General features: G+C 42.6%; 1 protein-coding gene across 1 annotated transcript in view; it reads left to right on the top strand.

The window, feature by feature from the left end:
• swap70b (switching B cell complex subunit SWAP70b) overlaps window positions 1-26697 on the top strand; it is a 60429-nt gene that overhangs the window by 14085 nt on the left and 19647 nt on the right. The window contains exons 4-7 of the mRNA XM_056281559.1: window positions 1321-1548; window positions 2240-2386; window positions 5667-5775; window positions 12658-12839. Of these exons, the coding sequence (XP_056137534.1) occupies window positions 1321-1548; window positions 2240-2386; window positions 5667-5775; window positions 12658-12839 (666 nt within the window). The remainder of the gene's footprint in view (window positions 1-1320; window positions 1549-2239; window positions 2387-5666; window positions 5776-12657; window positions 12840-26697) is intronic.

The following is a 26697-nucleotide window of genomic DNA, read 5'->3' as shown; positions in this document are numbered from 1 at the left end:
TATTGTGTTATCCGACTAAAACTGGACTGTTAAAATACATGTAAACATGTTAGTCTGAACTGAAATTGTACTAAATCGAATTTCTCGAAGTCAGACTAACACACCTAGATAATGCAGTTGGGGATCGATTTACTCTGACATGTATACGCTTCAATCGGCCCCGAACTGGCCTAGGCGTTCTGCACATGATCCATAGTTCCCACGGCAGTCTTTCATCCAATAGCAACCCTCTGAAAGGGGGCATATCGCCACCTACCGTACCGGGGTCGGACATACTTCCGTCAATAAATCGATTCTCCCCCGGTTCTTGTATACTGCGACAATGACAGTAGTCCAATTAATTACATGGCCTAATCGAGCTATAACCGTAGCTCGACTTAACTGCATGTAAGGAACGCAGTGCTATTATTACTGTATTAACGACAGCAGCAGCAGTCACAACAGTCATAATAACTTGTCATGATTACATTATGAGCAAAGCAAGAAACTAACTGTTTGTGGCCACTGTCACGTATAAATCCCCAAATTATTCAGCTAATTTTTCTTTTCTTCTACTAGCCAATGAGATTTTTTAGGAGACAAAAGGACCTCTGAACAATAGCTCGTTACCTGCCTGCAATAGCCGATAGAACAGATAAACTTAAAACACAACAGCTAGAAAGCTTCACAGCAGCAAAATGGTAATGGAAATTTGCCTTTTCAGACCATGGCTCAGTTAACACAGCATTTGTTTTGTGTTGAAAACAAAGGGCTTGCAGCGGAAAAAAAATTATCTTAACATTTATATTTGGACAGTTTCCAGTCCACCCTGCTTCACAGGACAGTGGGGTACTTTAGTCATACTATGCGTGTAGGGGTCTACTGATATATTATGTTGCTTTAAATGGAACATCCAGTTCATTGCTCAAGAGCAGAAAAGGAAGTTTGAAACTTCCTCTTCTTTCACAAAAGCTGCAGGATTTACTGTTGGGCATAGTGGACATAAGAGCAATATCATTGGAAAGTCATTTTCAAAACCGTAGAGAATGGAAATATAGTATAAATATGGTATAAAATATAGTATGAAGCAGAATAAGAGTATCATTCATCAGTAATAAATAGGAGTATGTCTGACAAATCCTAGAAAGAAACTAAAAATCATGTCTGCCTGACTGTCTGTCTGTCTGTCTATATATGTGTGTAGTATATGTGTGTTTGGTTTGTGTGTGCTTTGCTGCCCCACACATATACTTTTGTTAACATTTTGTGTGTGTGTGTGTGTGTGTGTGTGTGTGTTTGTGTGTTTGTCTTTCCCCACATTTATTGCCCCACCCTTTACAGATTGAGTACTTCCTGCGTAAACTAACAGAGGCCATGGGTGGAAGCTGGGTGGAGGAACGCTTTGAGGACTACAAGATAGAACTGAACACCAAGCAGCAGTGTCTGAATGCTTGGGAACTCATCAGCCTAGTGGGCTCAGGCCACTTCAGCAAGGGCATGGACCGCCAGACCCTCTCCATGGGCATCAGTGAAGTTTACCAGGAGCTCATCTTGGATGTGCTCAAACAGGTCGGCATGAAACCGGCAGATAAGCAATCACCAATACACTTTTAATTGATGTGAGATGATTGTGCTTTGAGTGGTCCCAACCTGCATCTAATCTGGCTTTGTAATTAATGTTGACTTTTTTCTCAGAGCTGGCAGACCATTCACCTTTTCAAGCATCTATTGTTTTTGTGGGAAGTGTTGATGGGGACAGGGTAGGAAACCTCAGCAGAATAGGCCTGTTCGACCTTTGACATTTGGTTCCAAGATGAAGTTGACACTATTCACTTATCTCATTCATCACTTATTTTAGGAAGTGAGATAAGTTTTAGGGACTGTGGCTAAGCCTGGTCTGATAGATATGTTATTGTGTGTCCCTGGGTTATTTATGCACATAGTGTAGATTGAGACATGGACTGAACTCAAAAATATAGTGTGGTCACACTTGACCACTTACTGTACTAGAATGCGGACAGGTTCGAACATTTTTCTTTTTGCTGTGTGGTGAAAATCTTTTATGTTGATTGAAGAAGTCACTGCACCAATGCAAAGATAAAAAATCCATGTCCATTTATTGTGTAGATTGGTGAGGAGTTTAGATGCCTACTTTGTTATTAGCAAAACTATGTCTTTTTTTTCTTTTCCAAAAATTGGAACCAAACTCCTCATTCATTGCACTTGATGGTTAAAGTGACTTGTGCCTATCTCTATGCAGGGCTACATGATGAAGAAAGGTCACAAGAGGAAGAATTGGACAGAACGCTGGTTCCTGTTAAAGCCTTCCTCTATCTCATACTACGTCAGTGAGGACCTAACTGAGAAGAAAGGCGACATCCTGCTGGATGGAAACTGCTGTGTCGAGGCAAGGACTTTGCTCAACTCTACTGTGCCTCAATAACATGAGTGCTCTCTTTTAAAGTACCCATCAGTGATGGTTAACTCATTGTTTGGAAGCTTGGCTCTGGGATTATGTGTCAGTCTTATGAATTCAGTTTGAAGAAGTGTTTGACCATTATGATTACAAAATATTTTGACGGCAGGCTCTTATAAAGAACTGGCGAATACCAATGAAATATATGATCATCCCTTATTGATTCTTATTTCACCTATTCATTTCAGTTCACTCCACTTGGTTGTATGTAGCTCACTTGATAGATCATGGCACTTGATTAGGTTTAGGTTGTCAGCATTTCTCTCCCTGAAGTTAAGTGGGTAGAGTTTTACTCCACTACACCGGCTGATTTCACTGGTGATTTCTTTGGTTGAAGGTGGGTTTATCGGTGAAAGTCAGTTGGTGTAGTGTTGAGTTGGAATGAAAACCTGCATATATAGGACACATGGTTGGACACCACTGCTCTAGACGGTGTCCTCCCTGTTAAATAGCTCAGCAACTCTGTGATAGCCCTTTTTGTCCAGTTCCTCAAGGTGATTAAACAGCCTGATTTTAGTGTCTGGATTGTGTTATATTTTTTTCATTTTGTTACAGTAGACTTTACGGGATCTCATAGGAACAGTCAGAGCTTAGCCAATCTTTTCATAACTTTCACCTCCAAACAAATTCATCTCTAAAAATAGCCTCAGATCCTTATTCCTGTTCCACCATACAACTGGTGGAATTCCTGTTCCACCAGTTGTATTTGAGCAGGTAGTGGTCTCCTGGCATGCGCCAGACCCAGATTGGTCTGTCAGACTGCCATATAGCGAAGTGTGATTTTTCCTGCCATAGAACACGTTTTCACTGCTTCAGAGTCCAATGGCAGTTTGCTTTACACAACTCCAGTCGATGCTTGGCATTGCACATGGTGATCTTAGGCTTGTGTGCCTCTGCTCAATCATGAAAACCCATTTCATGAAGCTCCCGACAAAAAGTTCTTGAGCTGATGTTACTTCCAGAGACAGTTTGGTACTTGATAGTGAATATATAACTAAATTTACTGGGTTGTTATTTATTTATTTATCTGGACCCCCCTCCCCTTTTCTCCCCAATTGTACCCATCCAATTATCCCACTCTTCCAAGCCGTCCTGGTTGCTGCTCCACCCCTTCTGCCGAACCGGGGAAGGCTGCAGACTACCACATGCCTCCTCCGATACATGTGGAGTCGCCAGCCACTTCTTTTCACCTGATAGTGAGGAGTTTTGCCAGGGGGACGTAGCGCGTGGGAGGATCACACAATTCGCCCCAGTTCCCCCTCCCCCCTGAACAGGCACCCCGACCGACCGACCGACCAGAGGAGGTGCTACTGCAGCAGCCAGGACACATACCCACATCCGGCTTCCCGTCCACAGACACGATCAATTGTGCCTGTAGGGATGCCCGACCAAGCCGGAGGTAACACGGGGATTCGAACCGGCAATCCCCGTGTTGGTAGGCAATGGAATAGACCGCTACGCTACCCAGACTCCCCCCTGAATTGTTATTTATTATTACAATAATAAATAATCGTACACCAACAACTTGGTAAAAAAAAATCTTAAAAATTAACAGGAATTACAATTCAAGTGTAAACCTTTTAATGCAGCAACAAATTGGTCAGGAATTAAAGTTCCAGTATAAAACAATACAACTGCATCAAATGAAAATAAAATATAAACATTAAATGACAATTAAATCACATAGCATTGCAAACAAACTTGATAAATTGAATTGGGAGGGTGATGTTGAATTTTGTTTAAATAGTTTAGTGTGTATTTTTTGTTTGATTTCTTTGATTTGGTGGGGGGTCTGTAGGCTTGAAGCCACGCCAAAACCTACAGTTAGCTCACTATTTTCTGTTTTGTCTACCTGTTTTAATTTTTAATTCTTATCCTCTTTGATTCTATAGAGTTCGATCGGTTTGCGAAATATTTTATTCCCCTATTGGTTTAATATATGTATGTTGTATTTTGAATGTTTTTTTCTATAAAATAAAAGAGACAAAAAATAAGTTGAATCACAAATCACACAGGTAGAGCGGTTTCAGAAAAATATTTCTGTAATGGTAATTAGCAAACTGTACCATGGTTCCAAGTGTTCAATCAGGTGGTGGAAGCCCTCGTTTTCAAGGACTGTCAAGGGTTGCTCATCCAGAACAATTAAATTGAGAACCTTTTTCTGTTATTTTTGTCGATTTCTCACTATCACTGGGAAGTTTCTCGTGTCGTTGCAATGCACGCGGCAAAGTTAACTGTTTTTTCGTTTTTTGTTTGGTTGAACTCATCATGTTCTTTGGCATGATGCTTCTGGAGGTGCTTGATTATGTTGGCTGTGTTATATTTTGCAGCGCTACCGCCACCCCTCGAAACACTGGCTTTTCAGATATTGCAAGTAGCTGTAGAACTTGTTGGCGTACCAAGCCTGAAAAACCTCCAAACAGCTGACACTTTGTTGTTAGTTCCCTCCATGCTATGTTAGCTCTCCTTTGAGCAAAATGGCTCTGACACTGCTGACGCGTTACGTAGTATGCGCATGTAGACATAAATATAGAATAACATGGAACTGAATGGAATAGATCGACCCTTCAGAACGGCCCTGTTGTCACCGATACCCGATTCAGCTATTTGAGACAGCATCGGATCGGTGCATCCCTAAATGTAGCATGGCCCTATTTCAACAAGTTAATCGAAGGGGGTTGAATAGTTATCAACTGAATAAATATCAGGTTTTTATTTTTAATTTAATTCTGAGGGCATTTAAATACTTTATTTCGATGTTGTAGAGAAATACTTTCCTAAGGGTAGAAAAAAATCCATATATATATTTAAATGTGTGTGTGTGTGTGTGTGTGTGTGTGTGTGTGTGTGTGTGTGTGTGTGTGTGTGTGTGTGTGTGAGTGTATGTGTGTATGTGTGTATGTAAAAATAATCAAATAAGAAATAATTGTTGGGGATGAATACTATGTTGAGCCACCATACTGTGAGGTACTTTGGTGGATTCAAGCGTCCTTTATGTTGTAACTCCGGCTTTAATTGAAAATCTTTTTAAAATGGGTGGGGGCTGGTTTAAGAGATATTTTAAAGTGTTGGAATAGTCATTAGTCATTGATTAAATAATGGAGAGGGTTGGATTGTAACTCGAGGATTGTCAGTACACTGTGTGTCTCTCTATCTAGTGTGTTATCAAGCGGCTGGAGTTCCAGGTGACTTATCTTGTTCTTCCATGCAGTCTTTACCAGACAAAGAGGGAAAGAAATGCCTGTACTTCATCAAGTGCTCAGACAAAAGCTTCGAAATCAGCGCCTCAGACAAGAAGAGGAAGCAGGAGTGGATCCAGGGTAAGAGAAGTGGAAGCGTCACTTGTTCTTAATCTAGAAAATCCAAGAAATTCCTATTAATTGCACAGCCATCAATCATGGCTGAATTCTGCCGATGTATAGCTCTGAATAACGTGACTCTTGCCCTAATTCAATTCTTGCAACCCCCGACTTTTGGTATATTGTGACTTTTCTTTCTTTATGGTAACAAAAGACTCCAAAATTTGTCAAAGTAATCAGTAACGCTGTGATTGTTAGAACCCCCGGTTTTGTTTTTTCACGGAGATTTTTTTCAGTTTATCTTAAAGATCCTGTTTGTAAGACTTTTCCGGTCGCAGCAAGTTTAATCACATCTTGTTCACTTTCTTTGACTCTTGTACACTGGCATTTGAGCTACTGATGAGTGTGTGTTGTGTTATGGGAATAGGAGACAGGAGTTACAACACCAAAGCAGTACACCTACAATGGAAGATTTTGCTTATAATTTAAACCTTCCACGAATACTGCAATACACTTAAGAAACATCACAGCAGCCTTTTCTAACTCAACCAAGAGGGAACTTCAGAAAAATAAATCCAGCATTATCTTTTTTTATTCTTAATTTATTGAATTGCAACAGGCATGGGCGTAAGTCCATGAATACTGGGACGGCATCCAACACTTTAACTGTGCCCCCATCCATGGGGTTAGTGGTTGTGTCAGGAAGGGCATCTGACTTAAAATTTTGCCAAATCAGTATACAGATTGACAAGACCATACCGGATTGATCAGGGCCGGGGTTAACAACGGCTGCTGTTGGTGCTGTGCCCTCACAGGGAACCAATGGAAACTGTTAAATCCACCGAGGTGAACCCTGAGAACCAGGAAACAAGCCAAAAGAAGAAGATCTTTTTTTTCTTCTTTTTTTTTGATAATGTTCCTCTTTGAAATCTGTCACTATACCCAGTGACAGATTTCAAAACATCACCATGCTTGTTGTCTTTTATAACTCATAAGATACTGAAATGTACATATTTAAGTTGAAAGAAATATGAAGGTGCCCAAAAAGTAAGGTTGCAAATACTCTGTGTTGTTACGTTGTAATTATTATAAAAGACAAGAATCTGAAGTATTATATTAGATAAATGGAGTAGATACTTCAGATTCTTGTCCTTTATGAATAATTACAACGTAACAACACAGAAGAAGTATTTGCAACCTTACTTTTTGGGCACCTTCATCTTTCTTTAAAATTAAATATGTATATTTCAGTATCTTATGAATTATAAAAGACAAAAAGCACGGTGATGGTTTGAAATATGTCACTGTATATATTTAGCTCCTTATGGCGAGGCATGGGCATCCCATGCTTTACCTGTGGCCCTGTCCATAGGGTTAGTGGTTGTGCAAGGAAAGGCATCCGATGTAAAATTTTGCAAAATCTTTATGCGGATTAACAAGACTGCTATATCGGTGCTGTGTCCTCACAGGGTACCGATAGAAACAATTAAATCCGCTGTAGCGACCCCTGGGAAACGTGGAATAAGCCAAAAGAAGAAGAATATGTATGTTTTTTTTAAAGTATATACACTACCGTTCAAAAGTTTGGGATCACCCAAACAATTTTGTGTTTTCCATGAAAAGTCACACTTATTCACCACCATATGTTGTGAAATGAATAGAAAATAGAGTCAAGACATTGACAAGGTTAGAAATAATGACTTGTATTTGAAATAAGATTTTCTTTACATCAAACTTTGCTTTCGTCAAAGAATCCTCCATTTGCAGCAATTACAGCATTGCAGACCTTTGGCATTCTAGCTGTTAATTTGTTGAGGTAATCTGGAGAAATTGCACCCCACGCTTCCAGAAGCAGCTCCCACAAGTTGGATTGGTTGGATGGGCACTTCTTGCGTACCATACGGTCAAGCTGCTCCCACAACAGCTCAATGGGGTTCAGATCTGGTGAATGCGCTGGCCACTCCATTACCGATAGAATACCAGCTGCCTGCTTCTGCTCTAAATAGTTCTTGCACAATTTGGAGGTGTGTTTAGGGTCATTGTCCTGTTGTAGGATGAAATTGGCTCCAATCAAGCGCTGTCCACTGGGTATGGCATGGCGTTGCAAAATGGAGTGATAGCCTTCCTTATTCAGAATCCCTTTTACCCTGTACAAATCTCCCACCTTACCAGCACCAAAGCAACCCCAGACCATCACATTACCTCCACCATGCTTAACAGATGGCGTCAGGCATTCTTCCAGCATCTTTTCATTTGTTCTGCGTCTCACAAACGTTCTTCTTTGTGATCCAAACACCTCAAACTTGGATTCATCCGTCCACAACACTTTTTTCCAGTCTTCCTCTGTCCAATGTCTGTGTTCTTTTGCCCATCTTAGTCTTTTTCTTTTATTGGTCAGTCTCAGATATGGCTTTTTCTTTGCCACTCTGCCCTGAAGCCCAGAATCCCGCAGCCGCCTCTTCACTGTAGATGTTGACACTGGTGTTTTGCGGGTACTATTTAATGAAGATGCCAGTTGGGGACCTGTGAGGCGTCTGTTTCTCAAACTAGAGACTCTAATGTACTTATCTTCTTGCTCAGTTGTGCAACGCGGCCTCCCACTTCTTTTTCTACTCTGGTTAGAGCCTGTTTGTGCTGTCCTCTGAAGGGAGTAGTACACACCGGTGTAGGAAATCTTCAATTTCTTAGCAATTTCTCGCATGGAATAGCCTTCATTTCTAAGAACAAGAATAGACTGTCGAGTTTCAGATGAAAGTTCTCTTTTTCTGGCCATTTTGAGCGTTTAATTGACCCCACAAATGTGATGCTCCAGAAACTCAATCTGCTCAAAGGAAGGTCAGTTTTGTAGCTTCTGTAACGAGCTAAACTGTTTTCAGATGTGTGAACATGATTGCACAAGGGTTTTCTAATCATCAATTAGCCTTCTGAGCCAATGAGCAAGCACATTGTACCATTAGAACACTGGAGTGATAGTTGCTTGAAATGGGCCTCTATACACCTATGTATATATTGCACCAAAAACCAGACATTTGCAGCTAGAATAGTCATTTACCACATTAGCAATGTATAGAGTGTATTTCTTTAAAGTTAAGACTAGTTTAAAGTTATCTTCATTGAAAAGTACAGTGCTTTTCCTTCAAAAATATGGACATTTCAATGTGATCCCAAACTTTTGAACGGTAGTGTATATAGCGTTTTTTCCGAAACCGTCAATGGTGTTGTGAGTGCTTGACAAATGAGGAGCAGAATATATATATATAGATGTAGGAAAAAAAACTTTTAATACATAGCAGTATCTATATTGATATTCTGCTCCTCATTTGTTGAGCACTTTTATCAACACCATTGACGGTTTCCGGAAGAAAAAACCCCGCTATATATGTGTATATGTATAATATATATATATATATATATATATATAATGTGTGTGTGTGTGTGTGTGTGTATATATATATATATATATATAGCGTTTTTTCCCGAAACCGTCAATGGCGTTGCTATAAGTGCTCAACTACTGAGGAGCGGAATATCAACACAGATACAGGAAGAAAAAGTTTTTTACCCTGTATCTGTGTTATATATATATATATATATATATATATATATATATATATATATATATATATATATATATGCATCCATTATCCAAACCGCTTCTCAGGGTTGTGGGGATGCTGGAGCCTTTCCCAGCAGTCATTGGGTGGCAGGTGGGGAGACACCCTGGACAGGCCGCCAGTGTATATATATATATATATATATTCATACAAGATACAATTCAGTCCTAACCCTTCCACCTCCATGCTACCTTATCTGCAGGGATGTTCATTTGTTTAAATATATGTTATACATGTGAGTGTATTTCAAGTTCAAGTTCAAGTTCAAGTACTTTGTCACATGCACAGAAATACAGAGTAAAACATGCAGTGAAATGAAAGGGGGTACTCAGTCTGTCACTGTGTGAAAAAAGACATAGGCCTAGTATATAGAGATAAAAGACAAAAGATCAGTGCATTCTGAAGTCAAAATAAAACAAACAATAAATCAATAAAAACCTAGCTGTCTCAAGTATGTGAAAGGTCATATATGTATGCTGAGAGTTCTTATGGCCTGTGGATAGAAACTTCTCTTTAATCTCTCTGTTTTGGCCCTAAGACTACAGAGGTGTCTACTATACCCCAATAGCCTGAACAGTCCGTTGTTAGGGTGAGAAGTGTCGCTCATGATCTTCTTGGCTCTCGTCTTCACCCCTCTGGTGTAAGTGTCCTGCAGGATGGGGAGGGATGTTCTGGTGGTGTGTTCAGCTGAACGCACCACTCTCTGCAGGTCAACTTGGTCATGGGCAGAACAGTTTCCATACCAGGCGGTGATGCAATCTGTTAGGACACTCTCCACAGCCGAGGAATAGAATGTCTTCAGGATGGAGGGTGAAACCCTTCGGAGAAAGTAGAGCCTCTGTATGGACTTCTTTAGAGTGTGCTGGATGTGAAGAGTCCAGGTGAGGTCCTCAGCGATTTGTATGCCAAGGTATTTAAAGCTGGAGACCCTCTCCACAGGTTCCCCATTGATCTTTAATGGGTTGTATCCTTTCCCCTGCTGTCTCCTGAAGTCCACCACCATTTCTTTGGTCTTGCTGATGTTCAGGGTCAGGTTGTTGGACTGGCACCACTGTGCCAGGTCAACTACTTGGTTCAGATCGGCCTGTTCATTGTTGTTGGAAATCAGGCCTATTACCACTGTGTCGTCTGCAAATTTGATGATGGGGGTGGAACTGTCCGTGGCTTTGCAGTCATGTGTGTAGATGTTGTACAGCAGAGGGCTCAGCACACAACCCTGAGGAGCACCTGTGTTGAGGATCAATGTTCTGGAGGTTAGGCGGCCCACCCCAACCACCTGAGGCCGGTCAGTGAGAAAGTTGTACACCCAATTGCACAATGGGGTGTTGATTCCTAATGACCTTATCTTCGTGACCGGATTGAGGGGGACTATAGTATTAAACGGTGAACTGTAGTCAATGAACAGCATACGTACGTAGGTCCGTCTCCCCCTTTCCAGGTGGGTTAAGGTGGTGTGCAAGAGGTTGGAGATGGCATCGTCTCTGCACCTGTTGTTTTCATAGGCAAACTGGAGGGGGTCGAATGAGCTGGGCAGGGATGAGCAGAGGAACTCTTTCCCCAATCTCTCAAAGCACTTCATCACTACTGACGTCAGAGCCTGTGGTTGGTAGTCATTCAGGCATGATGAACTGTTGTTCTTTGGCACAGGGACAATAATGGACCGCTTGAAGCATGAGGGGATGACGGCTTGGGCCAGGGATGTGTTAAAGATGTATGTAAACACTGAAGATAGCTGGTTAGCGCAGGATTTTAAGACCCAGCCAGGGATCTCGTCAGGCCCTGCAGCTTTCTTGCCATTTACCCCCCTAAGGACCCTCCTCACATCGCTCTCAGTGACGGTGAATGGGGGTTCCCGCTGTCTACTGTGGCCATTTGGCTGTTGTTGGTGCCGTTAGCCTCATAGCGTGCGTAAAACACATTCAGTTTGTCAGCTAGGAAGGGATCCACACTCACAGCCAAGCAAGGCTTGTTTTTAAAATCCGTAATGATCCGTAGTCCATTCCACACGCGAGCGGGGTGACCATCATTAAAGTCATACAGACCCATATTTGTGTACAAATATGGGTCTGTATATTTAATCAGCAGTTTAATTTTTAATTTAATTTAAGCAATTTAATAAGGGCTCTGAGCCCTTTCTTGCTTGCAATGGTGATGGACAGGTTGACGGATGAGATCAGGCAGGAGTCTCCGTGGACTATGGTGTTTGCGGATGACATTGTGATCTGTAGTGAGAGTTAGGGTAGAGGTTGAGGAGAGCCTGGAGAGGTGGAGGTATGCACTGGAGAGAAGAGGAATGAAAGTCAGTAGGAGCCAGACAGAATACATATGTGTGAATGAGAAGGAGGACAGTGGAATGGTGAGGATGCAAGGAGTAGAGGTGACGAAGGCATATGAGTTCAAATACTTGGGGTCAACTATCCAAGTAATGGGGAGTGCAGAAGAGAGTCCAGGCAGGGTGGAGTGGGTAGAGAAGAGTGTCAGGAGTTATTTGCGACAGAAGGGTACCAGCAAGAGCTAAAGGGAAGGTTTACAAGATGATTGTGAGACCATCTTGTAAACCTTGTTGTATGGTTTGGAGACAGTGGCACTGACGAAAAGACAGGAGGTGGAGCTGGAGGTGGCCGAGTTGAAGATGATAAGATTTTCATTGAGAGTGATGAAGAAGGACAGGATTAGGAATGAGTATATTAAAAGGACAGCTCAGGTTGGATGGTTTGGAGACAAAGCAAGAGAGACAAGATTGAGATGGCTTGGACATAGTATGTGGAGGAGAGATACTGGGTATATTGGGAGAAGGATGCTGAATATGGAGCTGCCAGGGAAGAGGAAAAGAGGAAGGCCAAAGAGGAGGTTTATGGATGTGGTGAGAGAGGACATGCAGGTGGCTGGTGTGACAGAGGAAGATACAAAGGATAGGAAGAGATGGAAACGGATGATCCACTGTGGTGACCCCTAACGGGAGCAGCCAAAAGTAGTAGTAGTAGTAGATATTTAGTCAGCAGATATAATAAACAAATTGGCAGTATGTATAATCAGTCTGATAACATTTTCTGTGATGTCCATCCTCCATCCATTATCCAAACCGCTTATCCTGCTCTCAGGGTTGCGGGGATGCTGGAGCCTATCCCAGCAGCTATTGGGCGGCAGGTGGGGAGACACCCTGGACAGGTTGCCAGGCCATCACAGGGGATGGTTATGCCATGAAATTATATCAAATATTGCAAATTATTCATCTTTAGGAGGATAAATTCTTATTTGACAAATCAAACATGTTCATGTCTTCCTTCAGCCATCCAGACGTGTGTGACCCTGCTGCGGCTGGGTCGAGCAGCACCCCACCGGGAGGCCCGTCAGAAGCGCAGGGAGCAGCGACTGAGGCAGCAGGCGGAGCAGGAGGAACTGGTGCTGAGGATGAGGGAGCTGCAGACAGCCAATGAAACCAAGCAGATCGAGCTGGAGGCCATGAGGAAGGTAAGAGACACTACTTCAGAACTACAAAACAGCCCCCAGGCTAGGTGACAACAGTGAAATCTCTTTTTGAAGGTGACCTTGAGCTTCTCACAAAGCTCCCAGTACATCAGTAGGCGATTTTCCATAGGAAGAACTACACAAACTCCCAGGCTGGCATGAACTACAAGTGGAACTACCCCGTAGTCATCCCTCTCGAGTGTCGTATTTCCATAGCGATGTAGGAACCACCGGGCTCATGGTTGACGTCAACATTTTGTGACAGCTTTCGCCACGACGTAATTACAGTGCGCCCTGGTGCCTGCGACAACAATAGATCAACTTGGAGGGAAATGAGATGGATGCTTCACTGCTGTTTGTTGTGTTAGCCTATATGGCTAACTTTATGTTGATAATGGCAAACTTTGAGAGTAGATGAGTAATACTAGAAGAGGAAATCTCCTAGTATTACTCGTGTTCAACAAGCGCTGTGTTGTTGTACTCGGTGTTCAACAGGCGCTTGTTGAACACCGAAGTAGTGGGCTGGTTGCTTCTGACGTTCAAGCAATCAGCGTCGAGCCCCGCCCAGCAGGTTTTCAGGGCCGGTCAGAAATACCTACCCCAGAGCAGGGACTACAGACGTTCCCGTAATAGTCCCAGTAAGAGTTCCAGTCAGGGGTAGTTCCTCTAGTGGAAACAAGAGCAAAGCTGCTGGCCCCCTAAAAGGTTCGGGTTGTTACGCTGGTGGAAAACGACCTAGTAGTTTCTCAAATGAAAAGCTTTTGTAATCTTCTGAAATGGTTTAGTTGGGAGGCTTGCATATTGAGTTGCATGAATGCACAAACTCATGTGAGTGTGAATATGCCTCAAAACAGGACAGGAGTAGCTCAAGATGGTAAAAGGCAACATTTCAGACCTTTTTTTTTGACATAAGGTGGGGATGCAAACTTAGTCTGTTGGGCTCACAGAGACAAGGTGGAGAAGAGGAAGAAATTATGAGTTGAAAATCACAACTATTGAGATTACATTGAAAAGGCACAAACACATACTGTTTCAGACCCCTGATCCTAAACTCTCACAATTTCAGATGTCCCTCTCTATCTTATGTACCGTCCCGGTAAATAATTTGATGCTTTTTGGAATCTGTGATTAAATCTTTATTATCTGCTGACAGGTTGGTCGAATAATGTAAAGGTCCCGTTTTTAAAAAATTTTTTTTTTTTATTATTATTCCTTGAGCTAAGCATACCACATATATATCCTTATTATGCTTGAGTGAATAACACCAGGAAAAGGTTGTCCATGAAGTAATGTGATAAATAAGAGTGGAGATACCCTTAGGAACAATACAGGTTATTCAGTCTTCATAAATTAACTAATGACACAAAGAGTAGAAACATCACTTTAAAACAGTGAACACAATCAGTTAAAAAATAAGGTTTAAAAACTGGCTGATCCACCTCTGTCAGCAAGAGTCCACCCCTCTGAAGTTTTTGTAAGCAAGATACTGAATCCCTGCTAGCCCTGGGGTGTGTGTGTGTGTGTGTGTGTGTGTGTGTGTGTGTGTGTGTGTGTGTGTGTGTGTGTGTGTGTGTGTGTGTCTCAAGTGCAGCAGCACGTAGTTGGAGGGAAGGTGCATGTGTTCTTCCAACCTGCTTGCAACCCTCCTGCTTTTAGCTTGCTGCCGCTGGCCAGCCCTTGTGGCGAATAGGGAAGCATCCTAGCATGTAAGCCTTCCCTTGCCAGTACATAGCCTCCTTCACCAAGACTCCTGCCAGGCCTCCCCACGGCCACACATGGTAACTGGGGTCTTGCGGCCCCAGGCTAACTTGGCAGAGGATCTCGGAGCAGCAGTGGGCCCCAGAGATATGGTGTACAGGCCCACCTGGTGGACATGCGCTTACACCTATCAACCACTGCCCTGCTGCCTTGTGGGTGAGTTTGGGAAGACAAAAGGCTAAGGGAGCTTACCCCAACGTAAAAGCAAGCTGTGGGGGGCGCTAGTGAGCAAGATATGGAGTAAGACGTCTTTTTACCGACTGAATGGCGACAAACCTCCGTAAATATCAATATAACCCAGTGAGGCCTGCAACCCCTCCGATGCACAGTACTTCAAGCAGCCCAAATCAAGCCTCTCCCACCTGAACTGAAGCTACAGGTATAACCACCAAAGTGATCAAGTCAGATATCCTATCATCCCTGAGGAGAGATATATCTAAAATAGTAAAGGAAGAATTGAAGGCTGCATTAGCTGAAGACTTTAATGCCCTGAAAAATTAATTGCAAGCCTTAAGATCAGAAATCGCTAATAACACAATCACAATCTGATCTGAAATCGATCTTATGAAGGTGGACTTTAAGGATATGGCGGAAGCACTATCAACACGGTCTGGCGAAGTGGCTTCGCTAAAAACTGCCGTAACCTGCCTTCAAAGCAAAGTTGAAAAACTTAAAGAAAAGAATGAAGACTTGGAGGGTAGAATGAGAAGGGGGAATGTACGGCTAGCTGGCATCGAAGAACAGCCATGGTCGAGTTCTCCCGCGGCTGTTTCCAAACTTCTTAAAGAAGAACTGCAGATGGACCGAGACATAAAAATCGGATCGATCACACCGTAGCCTTACCCAGTGGAAACCAAGGGACAGACTGCGGATTATCATTGCCAAATTACGCTATGATGGAGATGCTGCGGAGATCCTGAAAAGAGCCTGGGACAGAGCTCCACTCAGTCACAACGGGAGATGGATACCCATATTCCCCAACTACACCGCCAGCGTCACCAAAGCCAGAGCTGCATTCACGGACGTGAGGAAGATGTTACGAGGACCAGGAGTCTGCTACTGTCTCCTCTTCCCTGCTGGACTGCGAATCTCATACAAAAATGAGCAGGAGTTTCTGGATCCCATAAAGGCCTTGGAATATGTACAGAAGAAAGTCATCCCTGAGATGGAGAAGTAACGGAACACACTTTTCCTGCCCATATTAAAAGCAACAATATTTTTGTGACTTCATCACTGAGTGCCGTAAAGACTTAAAGGTTTAAACCATGCATCATCCACCTGGTTCGAATCCTTCTCTCTTTATTGAACCCATTGTTAGATGTCTAAACGTACCAGGTATTGTAATCCAGAGAAATATATTGTGAGTAGCTTTTAGTTTTTATGTGCCGTTTTGCTTGTTTGTTTTTAATGTTAGAGGTCTACAGTAGCCTGAATAACAGCCGATATCTTTTATATCTTAGCACACATAAATACAGTCAAATTCTATCTAGAATATACCCTTTGCTGCTTGTTAGTTTGCAGCCCGGGACCAGGTCCCACCACCCCACCTCGCATGACAGTGAGTTTAAGTTCTAACTGTTCTATTGTTTTACTAGTTCTGATCTCACTGTTCCCCCTGGATCCTGCATTAAGAATAAGGACAATGAGACCACCACACTATTTCTTTATCCAGGCTTTTAAATGGCCTTTTCTAAAAACGAGAATGTATAGTACTACTGTATTGAGAAGATTATGGGTAATCCACTCCTTTTTATTTATTTACTTTTTTATTCAATACTCTTTCTCATGCCACAAAAACATACTAGTTATACATTATTATCATCAAGGGATCAAAATATGAATTATAAACTGTAATTAATGGGATCACTTAAAATTATAAGCTATAATGTTAAATGTCTTCATAGCCCTGTCAAGAGAAAGAAAGTTCTAAACCAATTGAAACAAGCGAATTGTCAGACAGCATTTCTACAGGAAACCCATCTTTCTGATGGTGAACATATTAAGCTTAAAAAGTCCTGGGCAGACAAAGTATACTATTCTTCACACGAGCCAGGAAGGAAAAGGGGAGTAGCTATCCTAATACATAGACAAATCAATTTCACACCAACATTAATATACTGCTCAAAAAAATAAAGGGAACACCTAAAAACACAATATAGACCTCGATGAATGAAATATTTCAGCTGAAAATCTTTATTTATTAGACAGAGGAATGTGTTTAGAGCAAAATAACCTAAGAATGATCAATGGAAATCAAAATCATTAGCCCATTAAGGTCTGGATTCAGAATCATACTCAAAATCAAAGTGGAAAATGAGAACATAGGCTGATCCAACTTCTGTGGAAATTCTTCAAGACGATTCAAAATGAGGCTCAGTAGTGTGTGTGGCCTCCACGTGCCTGTATGCACTCCCTACAACATCTGGGCATGCTCCTGATGAGACGACGGATGGTCTCCTGAGGGATCTCCTCCCAGACCTGGATCAGGGCATCGGTCAACTCCTGGACAGTCTGTGGTGCGACATTGCGTTGGCGGATGGTACGAGACATGATGTCCCAGAGGTGCTCGATTGGATTCAGGTCTGGGGAACGTGCAGGCCAGTCCATAGCATCAATGCCCTCGACATACAGGAACTGCTGACACACTCTGGCCACATGAGGACGAGCATTGTCATGCATGAGCAGGAACCCAGGGCCCACTGCACCAGCATATGGTCTGACAATGGGTCTGAGGATCTCATCCCGGTACCTAATGGCAGTCATGGTACCTCTGGCTAGCACATAGAGGTCTGTGCGGCCCTCCAAGGATATGCCTCCCCAGACCATCGCTGACCCACCGCCAAACCGGTCATGCTGGAGGATGTTGCAGGCAGCAGAACGTTCTCCACAGCGTCTCCAGACTCTCTCACGTCTGTCACATGTGTTCAGTGTGAACCTGCTCTCATCTGTGAAGAGCACAGGGCGCCAATGGCGAATCTGCCAACCAAGATGTTCTCTGGCAAAGGTCAATCGGGCTGCACGGTGTTGGGCTGTGAGCACAGGCCCCAATTGTGGACGTCGGGCCCTCATACCATCCTCATGCATTCTGTTTCTCACTGTTTGAGCAGAAACCTGCACATTAGTGGCCTGTTGAAGGTCGTTTTGTAGGGCTCCGGCAGTGCTCCTCCTGTTCCTCCTTGCACAAAGGACCAGATAGCGGTCCTGCCGCGGGGTTGTTGTCCTCCTGCGGCCCCCTCCACGTCTCCTGGTGTACTGGCCTGTCTCCTGGTACCTCCTCCATGCTCTGGACACTGTGCTGGGAGACACATCAAATCTTCTTGCCACAGCACGCATTGATGTGCCATCCTGGATGAGCTGCACTACCTGAGCAACTTCTGTAGGTTGCAGATACCGCCTCATGCCACCTCTAGTGGTGAGGGCACTAGCAAAATGAAAAACTAACCAAAGATCGGCCAGAAAAGATGAGGACAGGCAAATGGTCTGTGGCCACCACCTGCAAATCCATTCCTTTTATAGGGGTTTACCAACAGGTGAAATTGAGTCACAAATCAGTGTTGCTTCCTAACTGGACAGGTTGATATCTCAAAAGTGTGATTGACTTGGAGCTACATTGCATTGCTTATGTGTTCCCTTTATTTTTTTGAGCAGTGTAAATAAAGACAATGAGGGGAGATATATTTTGGTAAATTAATTAATTGATGGTACTGAAGTATCCTTAATAAATGCATATGCACAATGGGTCCGGGGTGGTTTAGCGGTCTAAGCATCGGCTTTGTGCCGATGCAGTTGCCCACTGGGGACCGGGGTTCGCGCCCCGGTCTCGTCACATTCGACTATGGCCGGACTCGATGAAGCAGCAATAATTGGCAACGCTGTCTTCAGGAGGGGGGCGGAGTTGGCTTGTGTTCGTCACATGAATGGGTCTCTGTGTGTGTCGGAAAAAGCAGTGGTTCGGCCTGGAGTCGCCTTGTCACGGAAGTGGCGAGGCGTCTCCTTCGAGACTGCCAGCCAGAGAGATGCAGTTGGCGAACACATACAGTACGAGGGTGGGTGTTTGAATTAAAATAGGGATCGATTGGTCACTAAATTGGTAGAAAAAGGGAAAATTCAGAAATAAATTTAAGAAATAAATGTATATGCACTGAATGAAAATGAACCTGGATTTAGCAAAACAATCTAATACAGTATCTGGACTTTTACTGATGGGAGGGGGTTTAAACTGTGTTTTGTCACAACGCATGGATAAACAACCTGTATCGGAAGCTCCCCTCCGCAAAATGAGCAAAATGCTCAAACACCAAACTCTTGAATTGGGCCTTGTGGATGTCTGGAGAAGTAAATTTCCAAGAAACAGGGGCTTTACATAATATTCATTTAGACATGCATCCTATTCTAGGGTTGATTACTTTTTCACCGTAAGTCAGAGTTGCATAGAGTAGTAGACAGAAATATTACACATTACTATCTCTGACCATTCACCTGTCATACTTTTGTGGGATGTAGGTCATAGACCAACCTCAAAACAATGGAGACTTAATGCGTCCCTCCTTGATGATAAAGAATTTACCACCTTAATCACGGCAGAGCTTAATAACTATTTAGATACTAATACCGCACCAGAAACGTTACCTCTTATATTGCGGGACTGTGCTAAAGTGTTAGGGTTTCACTCACAACCCCCGCAACCTACCTCTTCCGTTCCCTCTGGGCCTCCACGATGCTCGGCTTCGCCTGAGTTCCCACTCCTCACCACCAGAGCTGGGACACCTACACATTCTCCATCACCGGACTCAGGCCCTGAGGACCCTAGCGCGTTATTATGAAACCCACTACTTTTCTGGGCAAGACACGCCCTGTGTAGCATTCAAGCACTAGGATTGGCCAGGCGTCCAAGCGCTAGGATTGGCCAGGCGTCCTTGCTTGCGCTAGGCACGCCCATGAGCCTACTCGCTATTAAAATCAATTGAGGATTTGAGATCTTTGACCATGTCCGACGCAAACCGTGTTTTTTTTTGTTTTTTGTGATTGAATACACTTTTCCACACGTTTTGTGAGCCCTTATTAACAAGTAATGGTAATCGCCATCAGCCAACTATTTAATACAGGAACTGTTGCTGCATAATATATCAGTATCGTAGTAACTTTAACGCCTCTGCTACCCGACCTCTAATAAAGAATAGGCTAAAGGCATTCTGGTGTCCTCTCTGATCAAAGTGTTATTAATTTGTGACCCTCACATGTTTTGTGTGTGCTCATTAACAAACTGCGATTATCGCGATCAACCAAGTACATAATACTGAACAATCACTTGTCCTTTTGTGGGAAAAAAATAGCTAAGCTAACAAAAAAACAACATCGCTTTGAGTAGCGTCAGCCTGTCGTCAAAAAGTTACTACGATACCGATATAATATTATGCAGCAACAGTTCCTGAAAGGGAGTAATTTTTTCTGTATTAAGTAGTTGGCTGATGGCGATAACCACTACTTGTTAATAAGGGCACACAAAACGTGTGGAAAAGTGTATTCAATCACAAAAAAACACACGGTTTGCGTCGGAGGTGGTCAAAGATCTCAAATCCTCAATTCATTTTAATAGCGAGTAGGCTCGTGGGCATGCCTAGCACAAGCATGGACGCCTGGCCAATCCTAGCGCTTGGACGCCTGGCCAATCCTGGCCAATCCAAGTGCTTGAATGCCACACAGGGCGTGTCTTGCCCAGAAAAGCAGTGGGTTTCATAATAACGCGTCCCCAGCACCTCCCAACGGGCACGGCACGCCCTACGGCGCCTCTGATGCCATCTGCTGGCAGACTGGCAGCACAGCTCTGCATTTACCCGGTCACTCATTCCCTCAGCTGTGCCCCATCTACAGTCATCTCAGCTGTTCCCAATCTGCAATCACTTCAACCCCTACAAGAACCTGGTCTTATCTCAACTCACTGCCAGATCTTCCCATAACATTCCTATGACCTGTTGTGCAGAGCCGGCTCACCTGCCAATCAACCTCCTCGGACTACTCCTTGATTCCCCTTTGCCTATGGACTTGGTACTTTTGCTGGTGCACGCACACTTACACAACACCCAATGCTCCATTCACATATTACACACACTTAGGATAATTTACATTAACATATACCTTGACACATTACCACCTGTCACTACATATAGCATATTCACACACCCCACAAACAAAACAACCCGAGCACCATACACACCCTGCATTTCTCTCTCCCTTATTATTTTCTCCCTTTAATTTGTTACTTTTCAGTAAATGTTACTAAAGAGCCCTCCGCCTCCTGAGTGGTCGTCTGGGTCCTCCTGCACAACCCATAACACTGAATTGTACATCAGGGGTCGCATCATTTCATTTACATTTGCTAAGAAAAGGAAAAAGGATGCCAAACAGAGTAAATTGGAGGATAGAATAAGTAATTTAGAAAAACAACATAAACGAACCGCCTCACCTAGTCTTATTAGAACTCTTAATGCAACCTGTAGAGAACTTCACAGCTTGTTATCAGAAAAGATTGAGGGAAGCTTAAGATTCACTAACCAGCAATATTATGACTATGATTACAAAGCAAGTAGATTATTGGAATTTAGATTGAAAAAACAGTAATCATCTAACATAGTGCATAGAATAAAATCCAAAAACTCCAAATTCCACACTAAACCGGATGAGATAGCAGAATCTTTCGCAGAGTTTTGCAAATTGCTATATAGTAATTCAGACATTTGCACTGAGGATACAAAACTTGAAACATTTCTAAAAGACATAAAATTGACAGAATTGACAGAACTAACAGAATTGATGGCTAACGAATTAGATGAACCAATTGAGGAAAGGGAAATTAAGCAGGTGATCTCCGCTCTGAAAATAATAAAAGTCCAGGACCAGATGGATTTTTTTTTAACGAGTTTTACAAAACCTTTAAAAACATGTTATCTCCCTTGTTATTAAAAGCATACCATCATGCATTTGAGTTAAAAGTTATGGCCCCCTCCTGGAGAGAAGCAATCATAGTGCTATTACGTAAAGAGGGTAAAGACCCTACTGAATGCCAATCCTATAGGCCAATATCACTATTGAATGGAGACTTGTGCATTTTAACAGCAATTTTGGCTAGACGGGTCTGTAAAATTATCACCCAAATCATCCATCCCGATCAGATTGGTTTTATTGTTGGAAGATACTATGGAGATAATATCAGAAGATTACTTAACATAATGTCCCATCAAAAAGATGAGGAGAAAGAAACGATAATCATATCATTAGATGCCCAAAAGTCCTTTTATTGTGTGTCATGGCATACTTATTTCAAACACTAAAATGGTTTAAATGTGGCCCTAACTTCATAAACTGGATACGAACACTATTCAGATCTGCTGGCTGCTGTCAGATTTAATGGGTACAGATCAGAGAGATTATAATAGAAAGAGGCTGTAGACAGGGCTGCTCTCTTTTGCCCCTCCTGTTTGCCATTATCATTGAACCGTTAGCACAGCTCATTAGAGATAACAACATAAAAGGAATTGAAATAAATAAAGAAGAGCATAAATTATCCCATTATGCAGATGATGTGCTACTATATTTAACAGAACCAACAACAACAATACCACACCTAAAGAAACTTGTTTCTCAATATGGATATTATTCAGGATACAAAATCAATGTGGGAAAAAACAGAAGTCATGGATATTAATGGCAGAACACCACAAAGTATAAAACTCCAGAGTGGGTTTAAATGGTTGAAAGATGGTATTAAGTATCTTGGTATATACATCCCAAATTCTGTACAAAACCTTTATGATGCCAATTATAAGAAAATAATTCAGTGTATTAGTAATGATTTAGACCGATGGTCTATACTCCCTTTCTCCCTACTAGGCCGTATTGAAAGAATGTTTTGCCCGGGCTACTTTATTTATTTCAGATGTTACCTATTGAAGTCCCAAAATCTACTTTTGATAATCTGGATAAATTGATTTCTCAGTTCATATGGCAAAGAAAGCGCCCAAGAATTAGGCTTAAAACATTACAGCTATCTAAGCCAGATGGGGGCTTAAACTTCCTAACTTAAGATGTTACTTTTGGGCTGCACAGATTAGCCCTTGCTAATGTAGATCCAGGATAGTACATATACACTCTGGCTTAATATTGAAAAAAAGCATGTGAGCATTTTTGAATGCCCCTATAAAAGCAATGGGACAATGGACTGCAATTACCTTAAAAATATGGAAATAAAAATACAATCAGCATATGGACTACCTAAAACAATCTCGCCACTAAAAAGCTTTGGATATATGAAGACTTCTGTGCCTAACAATTTAGATACAGGATTTAAAAAATGGCTAGAACATGACTTAATTAAATTGCATCAGATATTGAACAAGGGCAATCTTAAGACATTTGAACGGTTAAAAATTGAATTCAATCTCCCTAGAGCAGACTTCTTCAGATATTTGCAACTAAGAAATTTCCTTATTACACACAAAGAATGGGAAAAACTCATAAAATCAACCCCAATAAAAAATTATCAAATCTTCTTGTCTATGAACCAAGATAGCTCTTTAAATATAAAGCAGAGATGGGAATCAGAATTAAACATGGGTATAACACAGGATACCTGGAAGGAAATATACACAGAAGCAAACTTAGTGACAAATTCAAACACATGGAGGGAATTTACATTACATTACATTACGGTCATTTAGCCGACGCTTTTATCCAAAGCGATTTACAATAAGTGCATTTAACGTAGGAAATCAGGAGAACTACTAGTCATCAGAGGTTATAAGTGCATCTTCTCTCTAAACAAGCATCTAAGCGCAAAACCAGTGCTAAAGTAAAAGCGCGAGTTTTTTTTTTTTAAAGGAGTGACTACAATAAGTGCTACGAGCAAGTAACAGGGTAGTAGTTCTTGAAGAGGTGAGTTTTCAACCTGCGCTGAAAGATGGGCAGTGACTCTGCTGTCCTGATGAAGTCATGGATATTTAAATGAAAAGAAATCAGTAGATATTTTCGAATGCCAGAGATAGTGTCAAAGATGAGTCCAGCACACACCAGTTCATGTTGGAGAAACTGTGGAGCACAAATTGGAAATTATACTACATATTTTTGTTATGTCCTAAGTTACATGTCTTTTGGAAAGAGGTATTTGATGCTCTTAAAGAAGTGTTCCAGCAGAATAACCCAAAATAACCTATGGTAGCACTACTGGGAGTAATACCTGATGGTTTAGAGGGGAGGTCCAAGAAATATCTCCTAGGACTACTGCTTACAGCAGCCCTGAAGTGTATTATAATTAAATGGATGAAACCAGACCCCCCCCCCCCACACACACACACACACATATAACTTATGGATACAAAAGGTGTGGGATTTCTACCATATTAAGCAAATAACATATTTATTAAGGCTCCACAAATGTGTATTTACTAAGCGATGGTGTCCTGTCATGGATCTACTAATACAGTGAGTTTTTTCTCTTTTCTTTTGTATTCTCTTCTCTCACTTTCCACTTTCATTTGTTGTTTATCTGGTTCATAACATATCCCTTCTTTATGTGGCTATTACTTTACTTTGGAGTGGATCTTTTTCGTTGTTCATCTACTTAATATTTGAAAGTCAATGTGAAGAATGTATAGATACAGCTGGAAAAGGAAAAGTATTCTTGTATGAAACATATTGTAATATTGTTTAAAACAAAATAAAATAAAGTAAAAAAAAGAAAAGAAAAGCAAGCTGTGGCGGCACGCTTCGAGGTGGTTTCAGAAAAACTGGATTTCCGGCAGCCTCCTGCAGTTGTGTGGAGGTGCTGTCGTCTAGAAGTCCCCCTTGCCATCGGAACCATCTCCTCTACAATCAAGTCAGTGGCATTGGGAGAAGCGCACCCCCCATGCCACTTTAAAAACCAACTCTGCAGAGGTATCTTCTTCTGCTACCTGAGTCCTCGACCTCACAAAGTCTGGCAGAGATGGAGTATCCAGTGATGGGAGCAGGTCTGAATGAGCTGGGAGCTCTTAGTTGGAACTCTGCATGCCGGCGGCACAGGGCAACGGTCGTTAGTAGCTGGGATTGAGTGGCAGCTGTTTCCAGCAGACCCTGTGCGTCTGAGTGGTCCTATTTAGGGACCGTACTGCTCACCCCATTTGGGGAACGGCCTAGAAAAAATGTGGCCCAAAAATTGCCCGCTCAACACTGTGCCTGGATAGGAAACTGCACCTGCTGGGCCATTTCACTATGCTGTTGAAAAATACACACTATACCATTAAGAATTGCAGCATGGAACATAAGGACACTCTTGGACGTCAGCCATGGTACAGACAGACCTCAACGCAGAACAGCACTTATTGCCAGTGAGCTGAAGCGCTATTGTGTGGATGTGGCGGCACTCAGTGAGACCAGACTCCTTGACGAGGGCTCGTTCAATGAAATGGGAGAGGGCTATACATTCCATTGAAAAGGATACCCCCTAGGAGGTCAACATAGTCATGGAGTTGGTTTTGCAATCAAGAACAGTCTCTTACCCAAACCCGAAGATACACTAGTGGGCATTAGTGAACAGCTGATGACTCTCCGCATATCCCTCGCAAAATGCCAATACATCATCTTGGTAAGTGCCTACGCTCCAACTTTACCATCCCATGATGAAGAGAAAGGTCACTTCTACCAGGCACTCGATGGTATACTCATCAACATCCCAAGAGGCGACAAAGTCATTTTGCTTGGTGATTTTAATGTACGAGTTGGGAAGAATATGCAAAACTGGAATGGTGTGATTGGTGCCCAGTGGCATTGGAAAAGTCAACTCCAATGTCATAAGACCTCTTAGTTTGTGCTTGGAGCATGAGCTCACCATCACAAACACCATTTTCCAACAAAAGAATACATACAAGGCATCCTGGATTCATCTCAGATCCAAACACTGGCACCTGATTGATTATGCTATCGTGAGGTGGGCTGATCTTAAAGCCGTGCTCTTTACGAGAGCTATGTGAGGAGCAGACTGCTGGACAGACCACCGCATGATCCTAACAAAAAAAGTCAGTGTGTATGTCCGACCCTTGAGACGCCAATCTGGGCCAAAGAAGAAATCACTCCACTGTGCCAGACTGTCTAACAGCGACACCCGAAACACCTTCCATCATTCTCTAGCCGACACGTTAGTTGACATTGAACAGCTGATCAACTCAGAGTCTGGGATGGATGAGAAGTGGACCTCTCTGAGCACCACCCTCTTTGACAATGCAGCCCAATCCATTGGCTTCAAAACCAAAAAACTTCAGGACTGGTTTGATAACAATGCCGGAAAGATCTCCACCCTCCTGGACAACATGCATAAGGCACACAGAGCCACCCTCAGCAACCCACTATCCCAACCTCTCAAGAAACAATGGCAAGACCTCCACTCTGAGGCCCAAGCAACACTTCGGAATCAGCAAAATGAGTGGTGGATTTTGAAAGCCAACGAAATCCAGGCTCATGCAGACAGGAATGACATGCATGGTCTCTGTGACACAGTTAAGATCATCTATGGCCCCAGAAACTGCTCCCTGGCACCCGTTAGGTCTGCCGATGGAACAACTCATCAAGGACCAGGCCCTGTTAGTGGAGTGGTGGGCCGAGCATTTTAACACCCTGCTCAAGCTGCCCACCCCTGTGGACTCAGCTGTACTGGCAGAGCTCCCTGAACAGCCTACCTTGCAAGACCTAGACCTCCCACCAACCTTCAAAGAAATTTTGCATGCGGTCAAGACCCTGAAAAACAAAACCCCTGTACCTGATAACGTTCCAACTGAAATCCTCAAAGGTATGAGTCTACCTCTTATGGAGGGGTAGAACTCATAGATATTAAAACATACAAATTGATACTTCTTCTTCTCATCTATGTTCCTAAACCATTACAATACTTGGTCCATGTTTTTCCATTGGTTTACGGGGACTTTTTTCAAGATTTGATCGTTCATGTTTTCGTTGATTTTTTTTACTTATCTTTCCGGTTTAGTGGGGTTGATCAGTCTACATGTTGGCTTGTTTAAAAAGTTTGGTTTGTGGTCCTTCAGGGTGGTCATAAAGGCTTGGTTCCAGGCAGTGACATCAA

The sequence above is a fragment of the Lampris incognitus genome, chromosome 6, assembly GCF_029633865.1.
Source record: "Lampris incognitus isolate fLamInc1 chromosome 6, fLamInc1.hap2, whole genome shotgun sequence".
NCBI lineage: Eukaryota > Metazoa > Chordata > Actinopteri > Lampriformes > Lampridae > Lampris > Lampris incognitus.
This window is presented reverse-complemented; position numbering and strand designations above follow the sequence as displayed.